General features: G+C 39.4%; 1 protein-coding gene and 1 long non-coding RNA gene across 23 annotated transcripts in view; one reads left to right on the top strand and one right to left on the bottom strand.

The window, feature by feature from the left end:
* OXR1 (oxidation resistance 1) overlaps positions 1 to 22460 on the bottom strand; it is a 258863-nt gene that overhangs the window by 62416 nt on the left and 173987 nt on the right. The window contains exon 1 of one of the 20 annotated variants that reach the window (XM_014879330.2): positions 11584 to 11806. The exons of 18 other annotated variants lie outside the window; for them this stretch is intronic. In XM_014879330.2, coding sequence (XP_014734816.2) covers positions 11584 to 11737 — 154 coding nt within the window. In that variant the 5' untranslated portion in view covers positions 11738 to 11806. Of the gene's footprint in view, positions 1 to 11583; positions 11807 to 22460 lie in introns of those variants that run through there. One more of the 20 variants, XM_088178210.1, reaches the window with a different exon arrangement.
* Positions 11929 to 21299, top strand: LOC148225552 (uncharacterized). 3 transcript variants are annotated; one of them, XR_015808255.1, is made up of 4 exons: positions 11929 to 12184; positions 13705 to 13963; positions 15680 to 15760; positions 20719 to 21299. It is a non-coding gene; the product is annotated as an uncharacterized LOC148225552 (long non-coding RNA). The 3 variants fall into 3 exon arrangements; XR_015808253.1 differs by having other exon boundaries at positions 11929 to 12391; XR_015808254.1 differs by having other exon boundaries at positions 11929 to 12391; positions 13705 to 13988.

Below are 22460 nucleotides of genomic sequence, written 5' to 3'. Positions count from 1 at the left end.
TTTTTGTCACTGTTTGATAAGTACAGAGTATTTAAAGCTTTTTTATAAAATAAAGAGCAATAGTATTAAATTCCTAACTATCTTGACTGTAGCAAATACAAGGAGCTAGTAAATAAACACTAAAGATTCTATATATATAATACAAATAAGAATGTTCATTTTATTGGGACACTGTATTTTGATGACTCATTTCACAGGCCAAGCAAACAACCATTTTCAACTAAAGCATACTCTATTATTTTATACTAACTGGCTTGATATTTATGATAATCACGATGCACCAGTGTAGTTATACAGTTCAACAAAAAGCACGTACATCTCTAGAAAAGTGGTTTAATATCTGCATCTATACACACACGGATTTTTATTTTTAGATGAATCTCCTTCACCACACGGCCTCCACCTTCAGCAGTTAAATATCTGCTATTAAGGAGCCCAAAATACTCATGTGAATGAGACCTTAAGTTTTCATGCGACAATGGGATTAGTTATACGCTCATTTTGATACATTCAAATTTGTTACCATAATTTGCCAAAATATTTTAAGCCAAATTGAACAGAAGCAAGACACTAAAATGCAATAAATGTTACAAAATGTATTTTTTAAAAATATTTTAGCATGGCTACATGGAGAATAGAAAATGTAGTGTAATCCTTTTAAGCCTCACCTGAAGTACTAAGGAAACATGCCATAAACTAACAGCATCTTTAGTGCACTATCAGATTTAATCAGTATCATGACTCCAATACTGGAAAAGAGACTAAACAAATACTAGCACAACCTTCATACACTAACTCCCAAATTTCTGTACAGATAGCCAAAAGTATAAACTATAGAGGGCAGGGAAGTCACAATGTAAATTACATAGCAAGTTCCGCCAAAAAAGAAGAAACAACACAGCAATTTTTAGCAGATCCAACATAAATAATCTCCTGTAGTACTCTTTATATAGACTAAAAAAAAATATAAACTTTGGTCTAATTCATCCTTTTTATATACTGAAAAAAGCCTGAGGAAGAATGCACCCATACCTAAAATTGATGTAGAGATGGTAATAATTATGGTAAGTTTTTGCAACTAGTTTTTACAACTAGCCAACTCAGAAACAATAAAACACACTAGAAGCTTGTGCATAGGCTTAGCAGCAGCCATGTTCTCATCTAGGTCAAATATTTTGTTACCAAAGTTTTTACCTGACCTTGCAGCACAACAGGTGCCAGCTCAGCAAGCTACAGAAAATCTAACAGTTGCTTGACTGTAGCTGCTCCAAATTTTTCAGCTCTTATCAAAGCTTTGCCAATAGCCTAATCATTTTCTTTCAAGAGCAGTCTGGGTCAAATAATCCTAAGCAAAAGTCAAAAGATGCAACCGAAAATGGACCAATCTCATCCGAGATCCCATACATGCCTTAATAATCTATAAATTGAGAACCCTTATTTCATAACAAGAGTGTCTTCTTCCCCTCCTCCTCCCCATTAGATGCAAGTAAAGAAGCCCCATACTACAAATATATGGACACACTCTTCAGTTGTGTACAGCCCAATGTAGTTTGTGAAGCATTTTTCTCAACCCAAATTTAACTTCCTTTTTTCTTCTTACTGGCTCAAACGTCTGAAGAGCTTGCAGACAGGTGCCACTCAAGAGGTCAAGACAAATTATGTTCTCCTTCACCAGTAACTGAGCAGCAGAATGATATCTTGAACAGATACCCACTTCTGCTGCTCCTTATGCCAGAAATAAAAGTGGGAAATTATTTGTTCTTCACAGCAAAAGAACCTCTGCTTTACACTTAGAATCACACAATCATCATAAAATATCCTGAGTTGGAAGGGACTCACAAGGATCACTGCATCAACTCCTGGCCATGTCCAGGACAACACCAAAAATCACATCATGTGCCTGAGAGCACTGGCCAAACTCTGGCAATCTTGGTGCTGCAACCACTTCCCTGGCGTGACTGTCCCAGTGCCCAGCCTCTGCTTGAGGAACTTTTTCTTAATACCCAGCCTAAATCTCCCTTGACATGGCCTCATGGTGTTTCCTTAGGTCCTGTCACTGGTCAGAGAGAAGAGCCCAGTGCCAGTCCCTCCCACTTCCCTTCTCGAGGAAACCTTAGATCATTACGAGGTCTCCTCTTCTGCAAGCTGGACAGGCCAAGTGACCTCAGCCATCTCTCCTATGGTTTTCTTTCTAGACCCTTTGCAATCTTCAGAGATTTGAAAGAACTCTGGTAACTTCAGAAAAGTAAGATCAAACAGAGGGCAAGGATCAGGAAGGCAAATCTCTGTTGAAGGTACTTTTATAGGAAAGCCAAGAAAACTCCTACCACAAGTTTTCCAGGAGTTTATTATAGTCTGCAGTTTGGGTTTTTTGATGTCCTCCCCTCCCATACCTAAGGCAGTAAATGCTGCCCTTCCTATCAGTACCCACTTCCATTCCTTCGGTCTGTGAAAGCATTACCTCCCCCTCACTATATGGGTACAGGATTCAAGTGTTTCATAACCTGACACGATGTAAGTCTCCCGAGTTAACAAGAGATGGAGGCAGGCAACTCTGAGCTCCATGTGTGCTGACTACCCAGCTGGCCAAGCTATCAAAATCCACACCTCTGCCCACAGCCCAAGTGCTTGAGCTGTCTGTTCATATCAAACACATCAATTTTGACCTCACCTCTCAAACAAAACTAGGATGTATTTCAGCTGTGAAAATAGGTCAGAGTAGTAGAAACACGAATTCAACCTCCCTGATAACACACTACAAAGCCTCTATCTCTTACTAAATGAGCAGGCTATTCACTTTTGAGGGCAAAGAGAATGTATCTTTCAGCCATTCCAGTGCCCCTGGTATTCTAGGAAGCACATGCAAGCAGAAACAACCGCCAGTATAGAATGCAGTGGTCTGAAACTGCTCACACCCAACAAAAGTCAGTCTGATGCTTTCATTTTACTTATTTTCCAGGTAACTGTTGCACAGGAGCTCATTTTGTTAAGTTACCACAACCATTACTTCATCTGTCTGCAGAAAGCCAGTGAAACTAACAAAGGCTGATGCTCTTAGGCCACACCAAGAAAAACCTCACACTAACGATCATACAAAACACAACCTGAAGAGTCAAGTAACTCGTTTAACACGGGAGATGAGGTGCTATGTTATCAGAGCTCTTAGCTGTGCTGTTTAAGGCAGAAAGAAGACAAGACTTTTTGTAACATCAGGATTCACGCTTTAATTCTCAACTACCTTTTCACAGGACTAGATGGGCCTCCACAACAGCTTGAAACACTGAAGTGAGAAAGTGCATGCCAGATCCACAAATGACAAGAAAATATTTCAGCTAGGATTTAAAAGACTAGAACTAGAAAGATGCAGAACACAGTGTTCAAAATGACACCAGACCAATATGTAGTCTGAATGCAGGTGCTCAATCTTGCAGTTAAATGACTGTAGCATAAGAAAAATTACATATTCTCATCCAACACAGAGAGGTCAGCTTACTGCCACAACATACTTATACAGGATAGGAAAAGGAGGTTTATGAACATTATGTTTTAGAAGATGCAGTTTCCAATAAGGCAGCTTTGACATTAAAATATGAACTAGTCAGTAGCACTCAACTGAAAACAACTAAAAGTCAAATTCCAACACTTATAGCTGGGCTTCTATAAAGTGCCTCTATATGGTCCTGCGCAATTGAATTTTGGTTGACAAAAAATATTCTTGTGGCATGGCTAGCTCAAATTATTATGATAAGAGTGGCATTTCTCATTTCTTAGTATGCCATCTGAGATTAATTGCAGACCTCCAATTTGCTGTTTATTGATGCTTTTAGCACATTCTTTGGACTTCTGGAACTAAGAGTTGGTAAAGATAAGGATACAAGCTAAGAACTGCTTAGAAGGCTCTCAAAGCTCTGCACAGAGCAAAACATATGCACTTTACCCTTCTTGTCTGCACAATAAGATTAAATCTCAACTTGCAATATTTCTCAGCTGCTATTCTATTCATTTCAATATAATAAAAATAACAAAAATCACTTTTTCCAGACAAATAAATTGATAAGCCAAACAAGTATCCTCTGAGAAAAAGCAAAGAAGCTGACAGGTCCATGATTATTGCAAATAGTTTAAAATAATAAATGAGCTTATTATGACCAAGAAGCTAATAAAAAGATTATTCATCCAGCATCCCCCAACACACATTTTTGCATCACATTTACAGATGTTTAAAAAAAAGGCAGCAACTTTGATTCATTACCCCATATGCACTGCATGTTTAAGATCCTGTGAAAAACTGTCCTAGACAAGAATTTGACATAGTAATAAAAGTAGTCTGAAATATTTTCAAATACATTTTTATTTAGCAGTACATGGAAACAACGCACTAATTGATAAAACAGGAAGCACAGATATTACATCTTTATTAGATTAGTTCTGCTCAATAACAATTAGATTATAATCTATTCATAAAGAAATGAAAGAGATTAAAGTAAGAAATCTTTATATTCCATAAGACTCAGTGACCTGACACTCCAAACAGCAGGGACTCCATTTCAGTCAGCAACTGTCTCATTAACCCTTCTCTCCCTCCTGCAGTTAGATATGCTTACAATAATTACAGGAATATTATTTTCAGTTTTCTTCCAATGTCTTAGGAACCAGAAGCAGAGGCCCTAACAACAGCCTACAAGATACTTGTAGTCTGCAGGTTTTTTTAGCCAAAATGGTAGGTTTTCAGACCAAGGCAATGTCATAATGCCTCCTTAAGTCTCTTCTTGCTAAGCAACTGCTATTTATTATGTGATTCAGTCTTCCCAAGTCATGCTCTCAAAACTCTTGATCCTTATCACTGCTCTTCACATGATGCTTTTGTTCACATTTTTCCCAAGCAAATCCCCAAGCTCAATGAATCTGAGACCTTGCTAATGTTGCATTAGCACTTTGAACACATCAAAAAAGCTTTTTCCTGCAACAGCATCAATCCAAGTTCATTTTGTGATCCCCCTAACACACAACACTTATCCAATCAGATGCATAGCATGTAGGTAGAAATAATTAAATTTATGATTTCAGGAATACAAACAGCTGAAAAGAAACAAACTTAAGACAGGACACTTCTCCAAATGGCTAGGAGACAAAGTCAGCTCTCTGTGCATGACACTCCTGGTATGTGAATCACATGGGCTTTCTTCTAAAATAAGACTTCACATTCAAAGTAAACAGAAGTGCTTTACCAAATTTTCAGATTATGCCACAGTATGTGCTAACAAATAGTAAACTTCCTTTCCTGTTCCATTTGCAATATACATGTATACACTTGAGTACCTTAGAAACTACCCAGCTCCAATTTCCACCTTCTGTACAATCCCTCTGCAGTCCAAATACACCTTTCAATGGAAAGTTGCAAAAATCTTGTCTGCACTATTGATACAGCAAGTCAACTTCTCCAAGAACTCTCCACCTCTTTTAGATATTTAAGCCAAATCAGTCATACTTACTCCAGCCTACACAATACCACACCAGCAGTTTGACCATCAAGCAGCAATATCAAGTTACATCCTTACACACCTTCAAGAATTTTCACTTTGCCTTATCACACTTAAGCCCATGGTACCTATCTTTTCTAAGAGTTCAAAATCAGTCTTCTTATCCTGCTGACTTGTGCACTACAACTGCTCTGCCCACATGAAAAGGGACCTGCTGTGGATGTGGAGTCATTTCAGAGCCTCAGTCAACATATTACTGTACAAGTTCATTGCATTAGGTTTGCAGATAAACTGAGGGGACCAGTCAACATAGATGGTAGGGCTGCTGTTCAGTGGGACCTGGACAGGTTAGGGAGCAAGCTGAAAGGAACCTTAAGGAATTCAGCAGGACAACAGTCTTCTGCACAGGAAGGAAGAGCCCTTGGTGGTGTACACTTGGCACTGGCTCAGCCAAGGAGCAGCTCTGCTGGAAAAACACCCCAAGGGTCTTGGTAGGCAGAAGCCAGAAGCATGACCTGGAAACAAGGAGGGCCAACAGCATCCTCAGCGGTATTACTATGAACAGAGGTCAGCAGACTGAGAGCACACCTACTATCCTTGCACTCCAATTGCTTTCTGGAATATTGGCTCTAGTGCCCCTCTCCCTGCCCTCATTCAGTATAAGGAAGGCAAAGATAAACGAAACTATTCCGGTGAAGGGACACCAAGGTAACTGGGGGCTGTGAGAAGAGGCCAGGAAAACAGAGCGTCTACAGTCTGAAGCAGAGGTAGTTTTGAAGGACTGTAACAGCAGCCATACTGCACCTTCTACATAGCTTTCCTAGAGGCATCAAGATGACAGAACCAGTCTCTTCAGTGACATACAGCAGGAGAACAAAAGGTAACAGACAAAGAAACAAACGTGCTTCTGAGTAGACAGAAGACAAAAAACCTAAGTGAACAGTCCAGCTGTGCAGTTTCCATCTGTGGACATTTCCAAAGCAGAATAAAGCACTGAGAAATCTAATCTGAAGGCATCATCTTCCCTACTTTAGCAGGGCTAAGTGATCTTACCTGCAATTTGAGTTATCTGTAACTATGATTCCTTCCATTTTTCTGGCAGGCAATACAGATTCATAAGGCCACCCCACCAAACAAAGTCACAGGGAGATTTACACATATAACACAAGGCGTGTTGCTTACTGATCAACAGAAACTTATTACTCATACATGTAGTGAGCTGAAATGCTGCTATGAGTACCCAGGTTCTCAATAAAATATCACCTTCTAAACTGTTTGAATGTTAGAGATGGAAATTAACCAGAAAAATTAAGACAAAAACACAACCAACATGACACATTAAAACAAAAATGCAATACAGTCAAGGAATACCAGAATACCAGAGAAAACTTATGTTTCAGTCATCTGCTAGATTAGGTTATAAACTTCAGTTAAACATTTGATACATCAGAATCCTGATGAACAGAAAAACTGGATAAAGAATTGTGAAATATGTAAAAAATTCAGTAAAGGGGAGAGAGAAATAGAAATCAGGAGAATGGAGTAGTATATTAATGAGATCCCAATGGAATAGTTTTTAAACACAGTTCAGTTGCACATCAGCAGACAAATTCAAAAGGACAAGCAACAGCAAAGGCTGGGCAAAAGGATACACAATGAATTCTGAAGTTCCAAAGCTTGGAGGAATAAAAGCAGGGAAAGATACAATAGTACCAAGCAGAACCTGAAGTAAAAGATCATTTAACACCACATGTACCAAGGGAATACTCAAGAAATCCTGTACACGAGTAGTGCAGAAGCCTGAAGAAGAGCTTGTGCATACATTAACATATCACAAGATGACTGAGTCACCAGCCTGATACATTCCAAGACCACATTTGCTTCTTATGCCTGTACCAACTGAATTATTTTCAGACATGAAAGCAAAGCATTGGCGTCTTTGTAAAGGGTGTTGGTACATTTCATATGTGCTTCATCCGGAACAGTGTGTACAAGAAAACTCACAAAAGTGCATCTCCTCAGTTTGAATCCTCATTTCTACTTTATCATACACCTGGTAATTTCTTAAAAATGAGGTACTGAATAAGGATGAAATGAGAAAATAACTTGCCTTATTCTTGAATTTGCTTTACTTACTCTAAGATAAGTTTTTAGAAAGAAAGATACTAACTTTAATAGCAGGACTTAAAAAATGTATCATAAGTTGGCACTGCAAATTTATCTTTCTAATGTACTGCTGCTACCTTATCCATAGTACAGAGGACTGACAGGTCACACAGTTTACTAGATATACTGTGTATGGTAACCTTACCAATCGAGACTCCAAAGCTGGTATGAAAGAAATGTAAATAAACCCACAGGCCACAAGGTTCAGAACTGAACAATCAAGTTGAACCTGAGGGAGAAAAACAACAACAACAAAAGTTTCAATAGAAAGCAGCAGAAGAACTTCCCTGACAGACTGGTTGAGAGGAGTCCCTGAATCACTGTTTTTAACTTCTGTACTTGATGAGAGCCACCAGAGGAAGTCAGCACTACCCTTGCAGTATATCTTCTTCCTCCATGAAGTGACCACAGAGAGAAGTGAGGTGAAAATACGTAGGAGGAAGAAGCATAAGACTCCATGTATGAAAGTATATCCTCACAGAATCAAAGGGTTATAGCATGAAATCAGGTCAGTTTAAAGCTGTCCCAGTGATGGATCACTCCGTGTGAAGTTTTTTTCTATTGTCCAGTTTGAACATCCTAAGCTAAAACTCATGGCTGCTGCTCCTCCTTGATCTCTTAGCACTGAGAAGAGTGTGTCCCTCTAGGTAGATGCAGGGCATAATTAGATTGCTTCGGTCTCTCTCTGCATCACTAAGGCCCAGCTCCCTCCACCCCTCCTCACAGGTCCTGTGTCCTGGCTGGACCCTGTAGCTCCTCCAGCAGCCCTCCTTAACAGTGGTGCACAAACCAAAGAGTACATTCAATGTATAGCTTCAGCAGTGTCACAGAAAACATGCAAAACCATGTCACTCACTGCTGGTCACACTCTCCTTACACAGCAAAACAAATAGCAGACTCAACTATGCAATGTGCTGTTGGCTCATTTAAGTTAAAGGTTTGTATAGATAAGACTCAAATTAAACTGAACATTCAAGTTAATTCTGCAGAAAAGGTAATTCTTAATCACACATTCCCTAAAGCCTTGAGTTGCATCTTAAAGCAACTAAAACCACATGCAACTTCAGCATGCTAATACCTATAGTACATAGCAATAAATAAGAAAATGATGCTATTCTAGCTAAAGCTTCTAGGCTTGAATGCACACATATAGCTCTTCCTATGAATTATCAATAGATTGTATTAGAAATTATATTTCAAAGCTTACAGACCTTTTTAAAAAAAGACTAAGTTTACACACTGACAATACCAGTCTTTACTAAAGCCAGATGCTTTCTCTTGATTTTCTGATTATATTTGCATTTTTATCCTCCATCACAACCATTAAAAGACAGAAAATCTTTATGAAGTTTTTTCACTGACTAGGCCGCTGACACAAACAGTGTAAACCGGATAAACAGGTTTACAAACCTCCTATGACACTACTCTGTCGTCCAGTGTGTCCTTTCTCCCTACTAAGAAATACTATAGATTGTTCTGCATGTATCCAAAACAGTGATTTAAAGCATAGCATTTGAGTAGACTTGCTTCCCTGAACTAGGAAACCTGATAGAGAAGAGTTTCAGCTGTTCAAAAAGACAAGCATGAAAACAGTAAAGGTAAAATTATTAATATTACATTAATTACATTGACATACTTCATTGTACAAGCTAAAGAAGGTTGATTTTTATTCCAGAGAAGTTGAAACATAGTTTTGAGGCACTTATGAAGAACTAGTCTCTTATGTAATGCACAGCCACAAGTGAATCAAGCAAAAACAAAATCAAAAAAAAACACACAAAAAACCCAAACCACCACTGAAAGTTTTAAATGGGGAAGAAAAACTACAGGAATAGGTAGGCCTGGATCCAGAACACTGCAGAGACTAAGCATTTCAAGCATTTAGAATCTCCATTAAGTCTTTAGCTAACTCCAGGAGACCCATCTCTAATTAAAACAGAAGTTTGATTTCAAGTGAAGCATTGTAATAATTGTTACAGCTTCCACAGAACCCATTACCAGAGCATAGGTGGTTTATGCAAGCCAGCAAAATGCTTGACAGAAGAATTCTACAGTCACAAGAACTTGTTTCTGCCCATAACTGAGAGAAATCCTGTGAAGGGGAAGGCAGCACGGGAGGGCCAAGGTCTACTTGCCTTGTGCAGTGTGCTTTGCCTACTGAGGAAAAAGGCACATCAAAGTCCATATACTCAGAACCTCACCCTGCATTCTGGAACTTGTCATTAACACAAATTTTAAACATTACATTATGAAAGCATCTGAGAAAATACATTTGCTGCTCAAATCTAGAGAAAAAAGACTGCATTGTGATGTTTTGGGGTTAAGTTAATCCCTTCTCCCAGAAGAAGAGGGGGAAAAATAGAGCCTTTCCATCCAAGAAATCCCATGTATCATAGGAGATGCTTTATACTAGGCTTTCTAAGGGATTAAACAAAACCAGAAGACGCTAAAGCATTTTACTGCTATTTTGGTCCAGCAAAAGACTGTAAGTAATCTTTGTCAAAAAGTCTTTAACTGTTTGCAGAGGCCTTGTTCAAGGAACTTCATTTCACTGCTGAAAAACAAGTTACTGTTTCTTTCTCTGTGTACGCTGCAGGGAGGGACGTGAAATAAATAAAGAGTGGCATTGTAAATACAGCCAGTTACCAATTATCCTTTCTGTGCAAGAAGTGTGATCCAACGCACACAAGGAAACACCATCTACATCTGACTAGCTGCATGGGCATTCCTAGCACCTTGTCTGCTACGCTGAGTACAAGACCTAATTTCCCTTCTTTCTGCAAATCATCTTCAAGGAAAACAACTATTTTACTCTTCCAAAATAACGTATAGTAACAAAGCAACTCAATGTATTTTAAAATTTCATTTCAGGAGAGACCTGGCTTCAACTTCATCTAAAAACTATCACAAACATTAATTCATCCACTTCACACAGAGCTTCTCAAAACAGGGAAAAAGAGGAAAACATTTACTATTTATTCTATATGCCTCTTTATTTATTACAAAATACTTTCACAAACTTAACTTCATATGCCTTTTTCCTTCCAAGCAATCATTAGATCATGCTGCTCTTACTAGTTGTGTCATGACTTGTTTTAAACTCCCAATCAATAGCATTACCTCTCTAGAGTTCTCACTGTGCTCCTCTTCTGCATAAAGAGGTGTGTATGCATTCACTGACCACCTCTCCAGTTTTCATGGTATTTCTTGCCAATATAAGTGCTCACATTACATACTTACAACACCTATACCAACAGCAGCCCTCTTACTCTAGGCACAGGACAGGGAGTCACCTCCTACTGTCTCCTGGCTGACCTGTTTGGCCACTGAGCGGCAGAGATGCTGTCTCTATCCTTAGCATCCCCGAGCCTACTTCCCAGTAATGCTGCCTGCTCCTCAGGAGCACCTGAGAGGTAGAAACAACCCCGTACACAAAGGACATCTCCAAAGGTCCAAAGGACCTTTTCTACACCCTAGTCTGCAAAAATACCAGGAAAAGGAAGTTAGCAAAGGAAGTGGAGGAGTTGTGTCACAGAAATTAGGACGCTCAGTCGGTTTACTGCTGTTAGACGCAGCCCCAGCGCAACCCCTCCGCGGCGCTGCCCCGGCAGTACCCGGCCCCGGCCCATGTGCCGGCCCTTCCCCGCCCGCCCTGCGCCTCCTTCCCCGCCGCCTCGGGAGCAGGGCACCAGCCCCTGTCGGTCTCCCTGACTGGCTCGGCTGCGAGCCCGGGACACGGCGGGCCGCTCCCGGCTCAGAAGGGACCCTCTCCCCCGGCTGCTCCCGCTCTCTCTCGCTTCCCCCCGAAGCTTTCGCACTCTAAGAAGACTCGCAGGGGCGAGTGGCCGCGCCCGCTGCCCGGGGAGGCCCAGGCCGCCCGTTGCCCACCGTTGCCCTCCGGCCACTCCCGCACCCCCGACCCCTTCCCCAGCGGTACCTGGCGTCGGCTTGGCGGGGCCCGGCTCCCCGCGGCTCCGGCCATCCTGGCAGCGGCTGTGGCGGAAGCCACCGGGCACGGCGCCCCAGAGGCGGCTAGCGGTGCCGCGAAGCAGGCGGCCGCCCTTGCCGGTGAGGGCGGTCAGCGAGTCCATGGCGGCGCTACCGGCCGGGGGGCGCCATGGCCGGGCCGGGACCCGCGCGCCGCCGGCCCGCGCCGCAACTTGGGCAAACTTTGGCGCGGCCCCGCCCCCTTTTAAAGGGGCCGCGCCGCCGCCGCGGGGCGGGGCCGGGAACGGCCGGCGGCCGAGCGCTTGTCGCCGGGACGCCCGGGACACCCGGGACACCCGGGACACCCGGGACACCCGGGACACCGCTTCCTTCTGGCCTCGGGGAGCCTCACGGCCACCTCTACATCCCTATGGACTCACCCACAGTTCGGGCAGTTGGGTGTGTTTCGTGGAAGCTCGGTGCTTTACAACCACGTGCTGCAACGCTTTCTATGAACTTCCAGCTTTCCTGTCTCAGCGTTCCCAAGCGTGAAAATCAGGGCAATCTCTTAAATCTTTTCACAGTCGTGGATAGGAAGATGTTTTTGCACTGTAAGTGTAAAACGGGACCAGCCGTGACACCGTGTGGTTTTGCAGCTCTGTGCCTTTCTCTGGGTGTCCCTGCCGTGGGATGCCACCATCCTTGCCCGTGCCAGCCGCCATGTCCCGGTGCCCTCCTTTGGGTGTTTGCCAACATCCATACCCGACTCAACCTTTGAACCCACTAGGTCACCTTAGACTTCCAGCAAAACTTACTAGGTATATACGTTTGCTTTCTTTTTCAAAAAGACATCTGATTTGTGGCATTTATTTGTACTTTTGCATTCTTCATCCCCATAATTCTTAAAACTTTTTTAAATTTTGAAAAAATAAGACTAATCGAAACATGATCCAACAGTTTCACAGAAAACTAAATACCTAAGGCACTGAATGTCATTATTAAGATCTGCCTTACGATGTGTCCTGCATGTTTTGAGGCTGAAAGAACAGCCATATAATGATATTTATACCTGTGCCATAAACCTTGAGAACACAGAAATGTAAGCTAACATGCTTATATTCTAATATGAGTATGATACAATTATATGCTGCATCTAGCTGCAAATGAAGGCATTGTTTAATAAAAAATGCTCGTGTTGAGCCAAATCTATTGTGTACATGCAGAACAGTCGAACAAAGTGCTGAGCTATTTCAACTCCTATTCACTTGTAGCAGCTGCTCAATTAAATCAGAGTTTAATGTCAGCATTTTAGAGTGCTGATTTCTGAGGGTTACTTGATTTAAACGGTACATTCAAATCAACCTTTCTGCTGCTCATATCTGTTCTTGCTGAGGAGATAATGATGTTCAAGATTTTTTCAAATAAAACCTTTCACTGAAAGAGAACAAGAGAATTTTGACAGAATTAGCTCCAGTTACTTTTTCCCAAGATCTCCCAGTAGAAATGGGTGAGTAATCTGTCTGTTCCAAGACTATGAATAAATCTGAAACTGTAGTCACTGCATGGTCTAAGTACCAGTAGATGTTTAGAATATAAACAGTTCTACCAACCAGATATGTCTTGCCCTAAGCAGTGTAATTAGTTTTCATTTTATGTGACAGGGTTTCTGCCATGAAAAAGTTATGATTAGTCTTTTGCCCTTCTGATTCTATTTTAGACAAAATCTATTACATCTTTGCATGAGAAATGAGTTTACAAACGTGATGATCAGCACATTTGAAACTTCCAGATCAGCTGCCCACCAGTATTCCAGCCACAAACACACCTCTGCTATTGTATTGATTGCATTGTATTGATTTCTTCTGTGGTCTGAATTAGTCCTTTATATATATAAAACCATAAAATTGTTTAGGTTAGAAAAGGCCCTTTAGATCATTAAGTCCAACTGTCAATCCAGCACTGCCAAGACCACCACTAAACCATGTCCCTAAGTGCCTCACCCTCCAGGTAACTCTACCACTTCCATAAGCAGCCTGTTCCAAGGCTTGACGATCCTTTTGATGAAGAAATTTTCCTTAACATCCAATCTAGATTGGTTCTAAATTCTATTTTTTTTTTTTTGCATTTACAGTGATCTTGAACACCTTTACAGATCATTCTACCTTTCTGTCCTCAAAATGTCTGGAAACAGCCAGGATTTTGCTGAGGAGGACTAATAAATCTGATCTCTGAATGTGCAACAAGGATCTCTTCTGGGTTTATCTTCTGGCCTGTGGTATCAATAGAGAAAAGAGTCTCTCTGTAACTCAGCCACTTAAAACTGTCCGTCCAAAAAAAGGAACTGGTCCTACTTGCTTTTAATTGCTTGTTTCTGTTCCTATGCTATGAATGTAAGCACAAAGATTCATTTGGCAGGTGAATGAACTGTGTTGTAAAGCTGATCAATTTAAAAGTAGCTTTTAGTTTAGTAAAAACTAACTAAACTTTTTTTTTTAATTTGTTATTATTTTGTTTTGAGGTTACAATTATCCCCAGTTTGATCTCCAGATCTCTCTGAGTTGTGTGTAAACACCTGAAGAAACACAAGTTGCAAAACAAGAGATGAGTCTAAGCGGCTAGGAGAGCGGAAAGGGAGGGAGGGAGAGAGAGAGGAAGTTTCATGCCAGCCTCTGTGTCTTCAGTGCCGGTGTATATTAGCTCAAAATGAGAAGTCAGACTGCACAAATAGAGATGCCTTCATATTGGTATTATACACAAACCCACGTTCAGTAGCAGCAGAAGTGTCTGAGAGAATATGTCTGCATTTATGATGTAATATTTCCTAACACATTATGCTAATCTATTGCACAACCTGGTCTTGTAGCTGGATCTCCAAATCCTAAACCAGAGCAGGTAGAGAACTGATTGAGCTGCAACCTAAAAGATGGGAAAGAGACCAAGAATCCATTTTGGTAAGATAGAAAAGGACACAGTGAGATAAGAGTATTTCCAAAGTATGAATATGTAATTCTATATAAAAGTATTTCATAGGAGAATAAAAAGATAAAAACATAGCAAGTGGCAGCTTTATCAATTTTTCATGGATAGATTTGTTGCTTGTGAAAATAAGTGCAAATTGTAGCTACTAATCCAGCAAAATGCCAACAGATGCTGTTTAACTTCCTTAGGGCTGGGCCAGTTCACGTGCCTGCTGTACAGGATATGGGCCTCTTGCAAAAAATATGCCAAATTTGCAGTGCGACCAAGCTGCAGGCAGAAGTGCACCAGGCAGTAACAGAAACCCTTCACTCTATTTTGTGAGAAAGGGGGTTTGCACATGACAGTCTAGGTGTCAGTCATTTGGCAATTAGTCAGCGTTCATTTGTATATAAACAACCTCTAGGCAAGTATGTAATTCTGGCAGCTTGAACCAACTGACCCATTTAAGCTTCCTTAGTCATTCTGGAGGCACTGACTGCCATGTAATACTCTGAGGATGCTGCATGCCTTTGTTAAGTATTCTAAATACCACCTCTGGTCAAGACACTATCATTTGTGTGTTGCAAAACCCTTAATTGGCAAAAAAATGAATTTGAATTAGAATTTCTTAAAAACTTAACCTCTTCCTTAATTTTTAATGAAATCTATTTTTAGTAATGAAAAATAATTCAGGATTTGTTTGGGTTTTTGTTTCCTTGTGAAAAAGGTAAACTCTTAAGACACAGAAAAACATACTGCACTCTGTTTCCAATACAGTTTCAATAAAAATTGAACAGAATGTAGAATGCACGTGCAGTCCCTGAAGGAGGGACCAGAACTCAGGCATGCAGAACTCCCACATTCTCAGGTCTATTTCCCTAGGAACAAACTAATTTGAATGATGAAGTATGGAAGTACACAGTTCTAGAAGCAAAAAAACATTTGCACAGATCTATTTTGGTGATTAAGAATGTTCAAATTATTCCAAAAGGAAATTCAGTGTCGGTATAAATTTGGGAGAAATTAAAAAGAGATAACCAGTAGGTGACACCAAGTAAATGGGTGTGTTTAAAGCAGGTTCTTCATAGAGAACTGTGGGCTAGGTGTGGCTGTTAATAAGGTTTCACAGTACCACATTCTCTTTTCAGATTAGGCACTCAAAAAGAAAGAAACTCCCATCTGCATACTAGCTTCAGAAATGGCAAACCTGGAATTTCAGACTTCAGCAGGTATGGATATAATTCTGATTTTACTAACCAGCTCCCTGTAAGATTGAAATGATATGGGCCCCTGACCACCAACGGTGTTCACTGTTCAGCAGAAAATGTCACTCTGAAGGGATAAGATAGAATAAACACGGGCAGCAAGGGAATTTGGCAGTCCCTGATTCTGGACTGGGATACTTCAAGTATAGGTTATTTTTTGTATACAATTACTCTTGAAATAACACTGGAAAAGACAAGAAGCTGTAAGAGCATCTCTTGTAGGAGAGCTGTTTTCTTAGTAGAAAACTGAATCAAATGCCTGCTATGTTAGTATTTCAAATATGGCTCAAAAAATCTTTAATTTCTTAAGAAGCTGTATAAGATAAAAGTACCACACCTAGATATGAGGTTTCTCCAGGCTGAGGAGAACATTTGGACCTTAGGCATCTCAGCTACCCTTACAGTATATTTTAGCATCAAATGATGCACTGCTTTTTATGTTTAATTTCATAACAGCTAAGTACTATAACATTCATCGTGTGATTTTGTGTTTTTACCAAGAAGTTGAATACATAAATATTATGGTTTTGTTTGTTCGCTATCTAATCTACTCCAAAATAGATGATTTATAATTAGGACAGCCCAAGTCCATTTCAACTTTAGGGACAAAGCAATTTCTGCTTTTCTAGCCAAATTTCAAAAATCTTCATACAATAATTTAAATTTAGATAGTAAAGATAGAAACACCATGCAAATAAAACGAACAATCAAATCTGGGGCATTACTGTAATACATTTATATGAAAAATGTTAATTGATTCACAAGTGTCCTGTACTGGCATATATAGCATAGTTACAGGAATGCATACTAAGCATATGAAACCCAACAGAAGTGAGTATAAATTAAGGAGATTTTACTCCAGTTAACCTCATCTTGCAAAATAACTTTATCAGATTTCAAAAACATGCCACAATTTTTTGACACTTTTGGATGTCCCCAATTTCAGCTGTATATGGTCTGAATTTTCAGAGATTCAGGTAAATAACAAGCTTTGTTGCCCAGCTTCTCTGCAAAATTACAGAATCATAGTCACCATCCAATTTGTACTTATGCTTTTTTTTTCATAAAACAGTGAAATAATTAGCATTGCAAAAATGAAAATTCGAAGATTAAATATGTATTTTTCTTATTTTCCCAAAGTATACTTATGTTTGGATGTTGAAATGATCTATTCTACAATAACATGTCAACATTTGTTAGAATATCGGTGATATCAACATGGAAGTTTTCAAACATGGCTTGAGAACAAATGCTTATCATATGGGGACTTCTCCATGTTTACAGCAGAACTTTAGTTTCAGCTGCAATTACACAGCTCTTTATATAGACTACCTTATCAAATAAACATGAAATGACCTCCAGGTCTTCAGTTCGTATTTTTCTGGTCAGTAGTGGCTCATTATAAACAGAACACTCTGTTCTTTCAGGGAGTTGTATGAAACTGAATTTGGACCCAAGGCAGTATGAATGCATGTTCATAGAGACAGCCATACATTTTAAGGATGTTCACTAGTTATGCCACTTGCTGAACAGAGTCAGTTTTCAGTACATGTCTTCTGTCTTTGTGTCATCAGCTCACTGACATTATTTTGCTTTCATCATGTGTTTTGCAACTGAATGTGGAAAACACTGACAGTATAATTGATGACTCTGTAGTATTTACTAGCTAATCTCATCCTCCACAGAGGCATAAATTATGCAAATGATAAATAATTGCTTATGAAAGGTGTTCAGAAAATTGATTATTCATCAGATATTTGCATCATAAGCAAACAGTATTAACTTAATATTTTTTTCCTTTTTGCCATATAAGTGTAACTGTTTTTTCCTTAACACTCACTAAATGCTTATCAAGTTGTTAATGCACTGTATTCCTGTAAGGAGGTTGCTTGTACTTGCTGAGAAACAATAGAGCCAGATTCCAATTCACTTTTTACATTGACTGGCTGGTTCATGATAAAATAGAATGTCCCTCTTGTAGGATACAGTTGTTAAAGTTCAGTCTGGTTCTATTCTATTTCTGAAGACTAAGCAATCATAACACAACTCAGATTTCAAACTAAAGCCTTGATTTATAATATTAATAAGAAAAATGTTTTGTGATCAATATCTCACCACCTCATGACCGGCTGTATTCTATTCCTCATGTTTATAGGAAAAGCCACATACTTTAGAAATCCAGAGTCCTTCTTGGGGTTATAACACTAATAATCTTCAAATAAATAATGTCTTTAAAATGATATAATGAACTGGTTCTGTCTGTTTGAAGAAATAATGAACTGCTTGTCACATGTTCTCATTACGTTTGGTTGGCACCAAATGAGTTTCCAATTCAGAAAACATTATGGCTTTTAGTAATAGGTTATGTATTTTCATTGCAACATTTAGACCTGAAGATATCTAAGACACAAGATCCTTTCAATTCACTAGAACAAAATTATTCTTCTCAGACACCTGGAAAACACAGCCTTAAGAACAGTGATGAACAGTCAGTTCTATGTAGAAATGCCATCTAAAGTACAGATATATTTACTAGAAAAATGGGTCGAAAATATAATCAGAATTTATCTTAAACTAGAATAAGGCTAATGGAAACAGCTGATTCTTCTGATTGGAAATTTTTTTATTCTAATAAGAATTACTGATTTTCTATTTTACTTGCTCCTGCTTAGGCAGTGCATTCTAGGATTAAGGATTAGTTAAAAAAAAGACTGAATTCTGTTCCTGTCTGCTACCTGTTTTTATTCTGGTTGTTTCCCTTAAGTAAAGTAAGCATATGAAAGCCTTTTGTACATACCTTTTCCCGAGCCACCTACATTTGTGCAGGACATTCTTGAAATTTTCTTTTGAATGAAAGCCCATAAGAAGTATGTTGATCTTAGTAGAAGGAAGTTCTGCTTTTTCTTTCTTGTTAAATCTTGCTTCTTAAGGAACATCTGGTGTCTCTCCCCTCCCCCACTGGCACCACATCACAAGCATATGCCTGATTCATTTGCTCCCATAATATCATGTAGAAAACTTGTGGATGGTTATTCATTCTGTCCTTTTGGAGATAATTACTACAAATTATCCTCAAAAATCAAATCCACTGCATCTAGCTAGCTAAATCATTTGAAGGCTGTCCATTACTGTATTATCTCTGATTTAAGAAACTCGATCCTTTATTCAGTAGTTTTTTCCCCTGAGATTTCCTATCTTAACTCCTGTATCTCTCCCATGTTTTATTATCTTGGCTTTGATTACTGTCACAATTTCCTCTGAAATGATTTGCAGTGTGTTGTCTCTCTTGTGTTCAGCTGCATTTAGCTGCAAGGCTGTACACACCACTGAGAACCTATGCATATACACAGTTTTATAGATCCTACTTGCCTCTTATTAATTTCCTTCTATTTGTTTAGATGAGATCTTCTGTAGGCTTCATTTAAAATTGTAAAAGGTATTTCTTGCCTTGCATTTCCTTGTATTTCATCTAAGGATGAAATATTGTGAACATATATTGTGTACAAAATCTCAAAAGAACAGTTCTTTTCATAGGTAATTAATGGTTATCTGTCAAGGTTTTTTACACCAGTGCTTCAGGATAAAGACTTGGAATTTGTAAGTGATTTGACAGACAGAGGTTAAGGGTGAAGCACTAGTGACGTGCTTTTTATCAGGGAACCAGGCTGTTGTATTTCTCAGAAGTCAAAAGCTTATTTCTTCCAACTATAGGTCCTAATATTAATAAATTAGGCTATGTTGGAAATACATACAGCATACTAGTTTATCATGAACCTTAGTATAGTCAACAAACCTCAGTGAGAAGGGAAAAATAAATATTGTCTAGCCTTGATCTATTTTTGTATTAAATACAAAGAAAAAATTCAGTTATTTGAATCGGAGCTTGAGTTCCTACTAATCTGTCGTTGAAGTTCTGCCTTGGCTATGGCTGATATCTCAGTGTCATTGAAGAACCTCCCAGGCTGCTCCAGTGCTCTGGAGCTGACACAGATGGAGCTGCCATGAGAACGCCCAGGTGTCCGTCTGCCAGAGCCTGGCACTGGCACAGGAGGGCAGGAGAGATGGATCCTGAAGCCAGGGGGGATGAGCTGCTCAGCAGGGTGGCACAGCTAAAGAGGGGGTAGAAAGGTTATAAACTATCAGGGGCTCTGAGGAGGAGACTGGTGGAGACAGTCCCTACCATCCCTGAGGCACACATGCAGCAGACCTCGCACCAGCAGAAGGAAAGGATCCCCTGTGGCACTCTTCCTCCTCCACCAATGGGATGGGGAAGGGAATCAGGAAAGAAAAGAAAATAGTACTCATGAATTGAGATAAGAACAGTTTAATGACTGAAACAAAGTAAAAGATAATAATAATTACCGAAGTAAAAGATAATAATAATAATAAATACTAATAATACAACTAATAATAATTGTAATAAAAAGAAGAAGGAGGGAGAAATGTGAAGCCCAGGAAGGACAAGTGGTGCACAACACAATTGCTCACTACCTGCTGACCCCATTCCCGAGCACTGATCAGCCCCCTTTCAGGTAACTCTCCCGGTTCATACACTTGGCATGACATTCTATGGTGTGGAATATCCCTCTGGCCAGTTTAGGTCAGCTGCCCTGGCTGTGGTCCCTTCCAGTTTTTCTGCACCTCCTCACTGGCAGAACATGAGGTTGTGAAAAGTCCTTGACTCAGAGTAAGCAGTGTTCAACAACCAAAACATCCGTGTGTTATCAACATTATTCTCATGCTGAATTCAAAACACTGCACTGTACCAGCTACTAAAAAGAAAATGAGCTCTGTCCTATCTGAAGCTAGGACAGGATCACTAAAGCAATTCTGAAAAAACCGAGCACCACAATCTTTTAATAATTTAGGCTTGTTTTATATCCTCAGTAACTTTCTTTTTGTTTTGATTTTTTTTTATGCAGAAAGCTTTGATGGACTCTGTGGTGTAAAAGGACCTCTGACTTCATGAAGAAATTGTAATAATAATAATAATTAGAAATTAGAAATAATAAGAAATTGTAATAATAAAGTTAGAAGACATCTGGAATAAGTAAAACAAAAAATCAACAACTGTTTTCATAGTGGTTGGCAAATCTATAATTTTCTATAGGAGCTGATAATCATTTGGATAAGAACAATCTGTTGATAGCAGTGTACTTGTACTTTCCGGAAGTTTTTTACAAAGTCTGCAGCAAGGAAATGAAGCTGTTGTAGGACAAGATGGCTCATCATTTAGGATTGTTTAAAGTACAGTAAGCAAGAGCCCAGGCTTCCTTTCCCAGCAGAGGAAGAAATATTCTCAATGCAGCCCAACAGAGATGCATGCTTTTGAATTTACTGCATTATAAGGCTAAGGAGAGAATAAGAAGGTGATGGAGTTCGCTGATGATGCAAAATTATGTGGAAAAGTAAAATATTCTGGAAAGAGTTAAAACTGTTTCATAATACAAAATATAAAGCAGCAAGGTAAATTAACTGTTAATAAATGCAGAGTAAAGACAAATTTTCCTCTAAGTGCCTAACCATGTTTATACATACACAGTGATGAGCTTTACATGAGCTATCCAATAGAGATATATGAAAATGTCAGTCAATAAACATCAAAAAGGCAAAATAAATATGAATTATTAGAAAAAATATAGTTACACTATTCTGTATATTCTTCAAATCAATATAGATTGTACTGCTGGTCACACAGTCTCAAAAAAAAGATGCAATGTACTCAGAAAACGTACTGAGAAAAGCAACAAAGGTGTTGAGTTCCAGCTTTCTAGGAAAGCAGAAAAAATAATAGAATGTAGGTAAGCAGAAAATAGATCAGTGAAAAACTATTCGCATTTCTCATGGTAAAAGAAGTAGGGGCACCTAATGAAATTGCTATGAAGATTTTACAAAAAGAAACATTTTATTACACTACATAACTGAATCATAGAATTCATTATCACAGGTTGTTGTGTATGACAAAACTATGAATGGTTCAACAAGTAATTAGAAGAATTCATAGAAAGCCCATCAAGACTCAATAAGCCAAAGAATGCAAATGCAAACTCTGTTTTCTGGAAATCCCTATGCCTCAGAGTGCCTAAAGCTCAGAGGAAATATCAGCAAAGTGTCCTTTCATACTTGACCTCTTCTATATTCTTTCCCCAATTACCAGCTGCTGCTGGCTGCTGTGGAAATATGACACCAAGCTGGACATGAGAAGAACATCACCTTCACCTCACCCTGCCCAGCCAGCTGATGTAAGGATTGCCATGATACCACCCTGTCCCTCTGCTCTGGAACCACGAGAAGTTCTTGGCAAATGCTTTCCCTGGGTAGCTTGCAGTCTGAAGGGAATGACCTCTGCAGATGGAGGAAGCTCAGGAGAACAGGTCTGGGGTCTCAGGGAGATACATAACACCACAATCACTATGGATGTTGAAGCAGAGAGAGAGAAAAGCTATTATTTTGCTTTCATTTTTCTCCTTTTTTATCTCCTGAAGTGAATACAAGATGGTGTGGCTTTTCTACCTCAGTTGCCTTATCCAGAAAATTGGAAATCTCACCAAGTACCAGTGTTGTTAACTTAGTTTAAGGAGGAGTCATGAACATAAAGTGTTTCTGGAAAAGAATCCAAATACACTATCAGAACATTTTCAGATGTCTAAGTCTTAAGGGCTCT

This window comes from Sturnus vulgaris, chromosome 1, assembly GCF_052056855.1.
Source record: "Sturnus vulgaris isolate bStuVul1 chromosome 1, bStuVul1.hap1, whole genome shotgun sequence".
Classification (NCBI taxonomy): domain Eukaryota; kingdom Metazoa; phylum Chordata; class Aves; order Passeriformes; family Sturnidae; genus Sturnus; species Sturnus vulgaris.
Note: the sequence above shows the minus strand (reverse complement) of the source record. Positions and strands in the feature narration are given on the sequence as shown.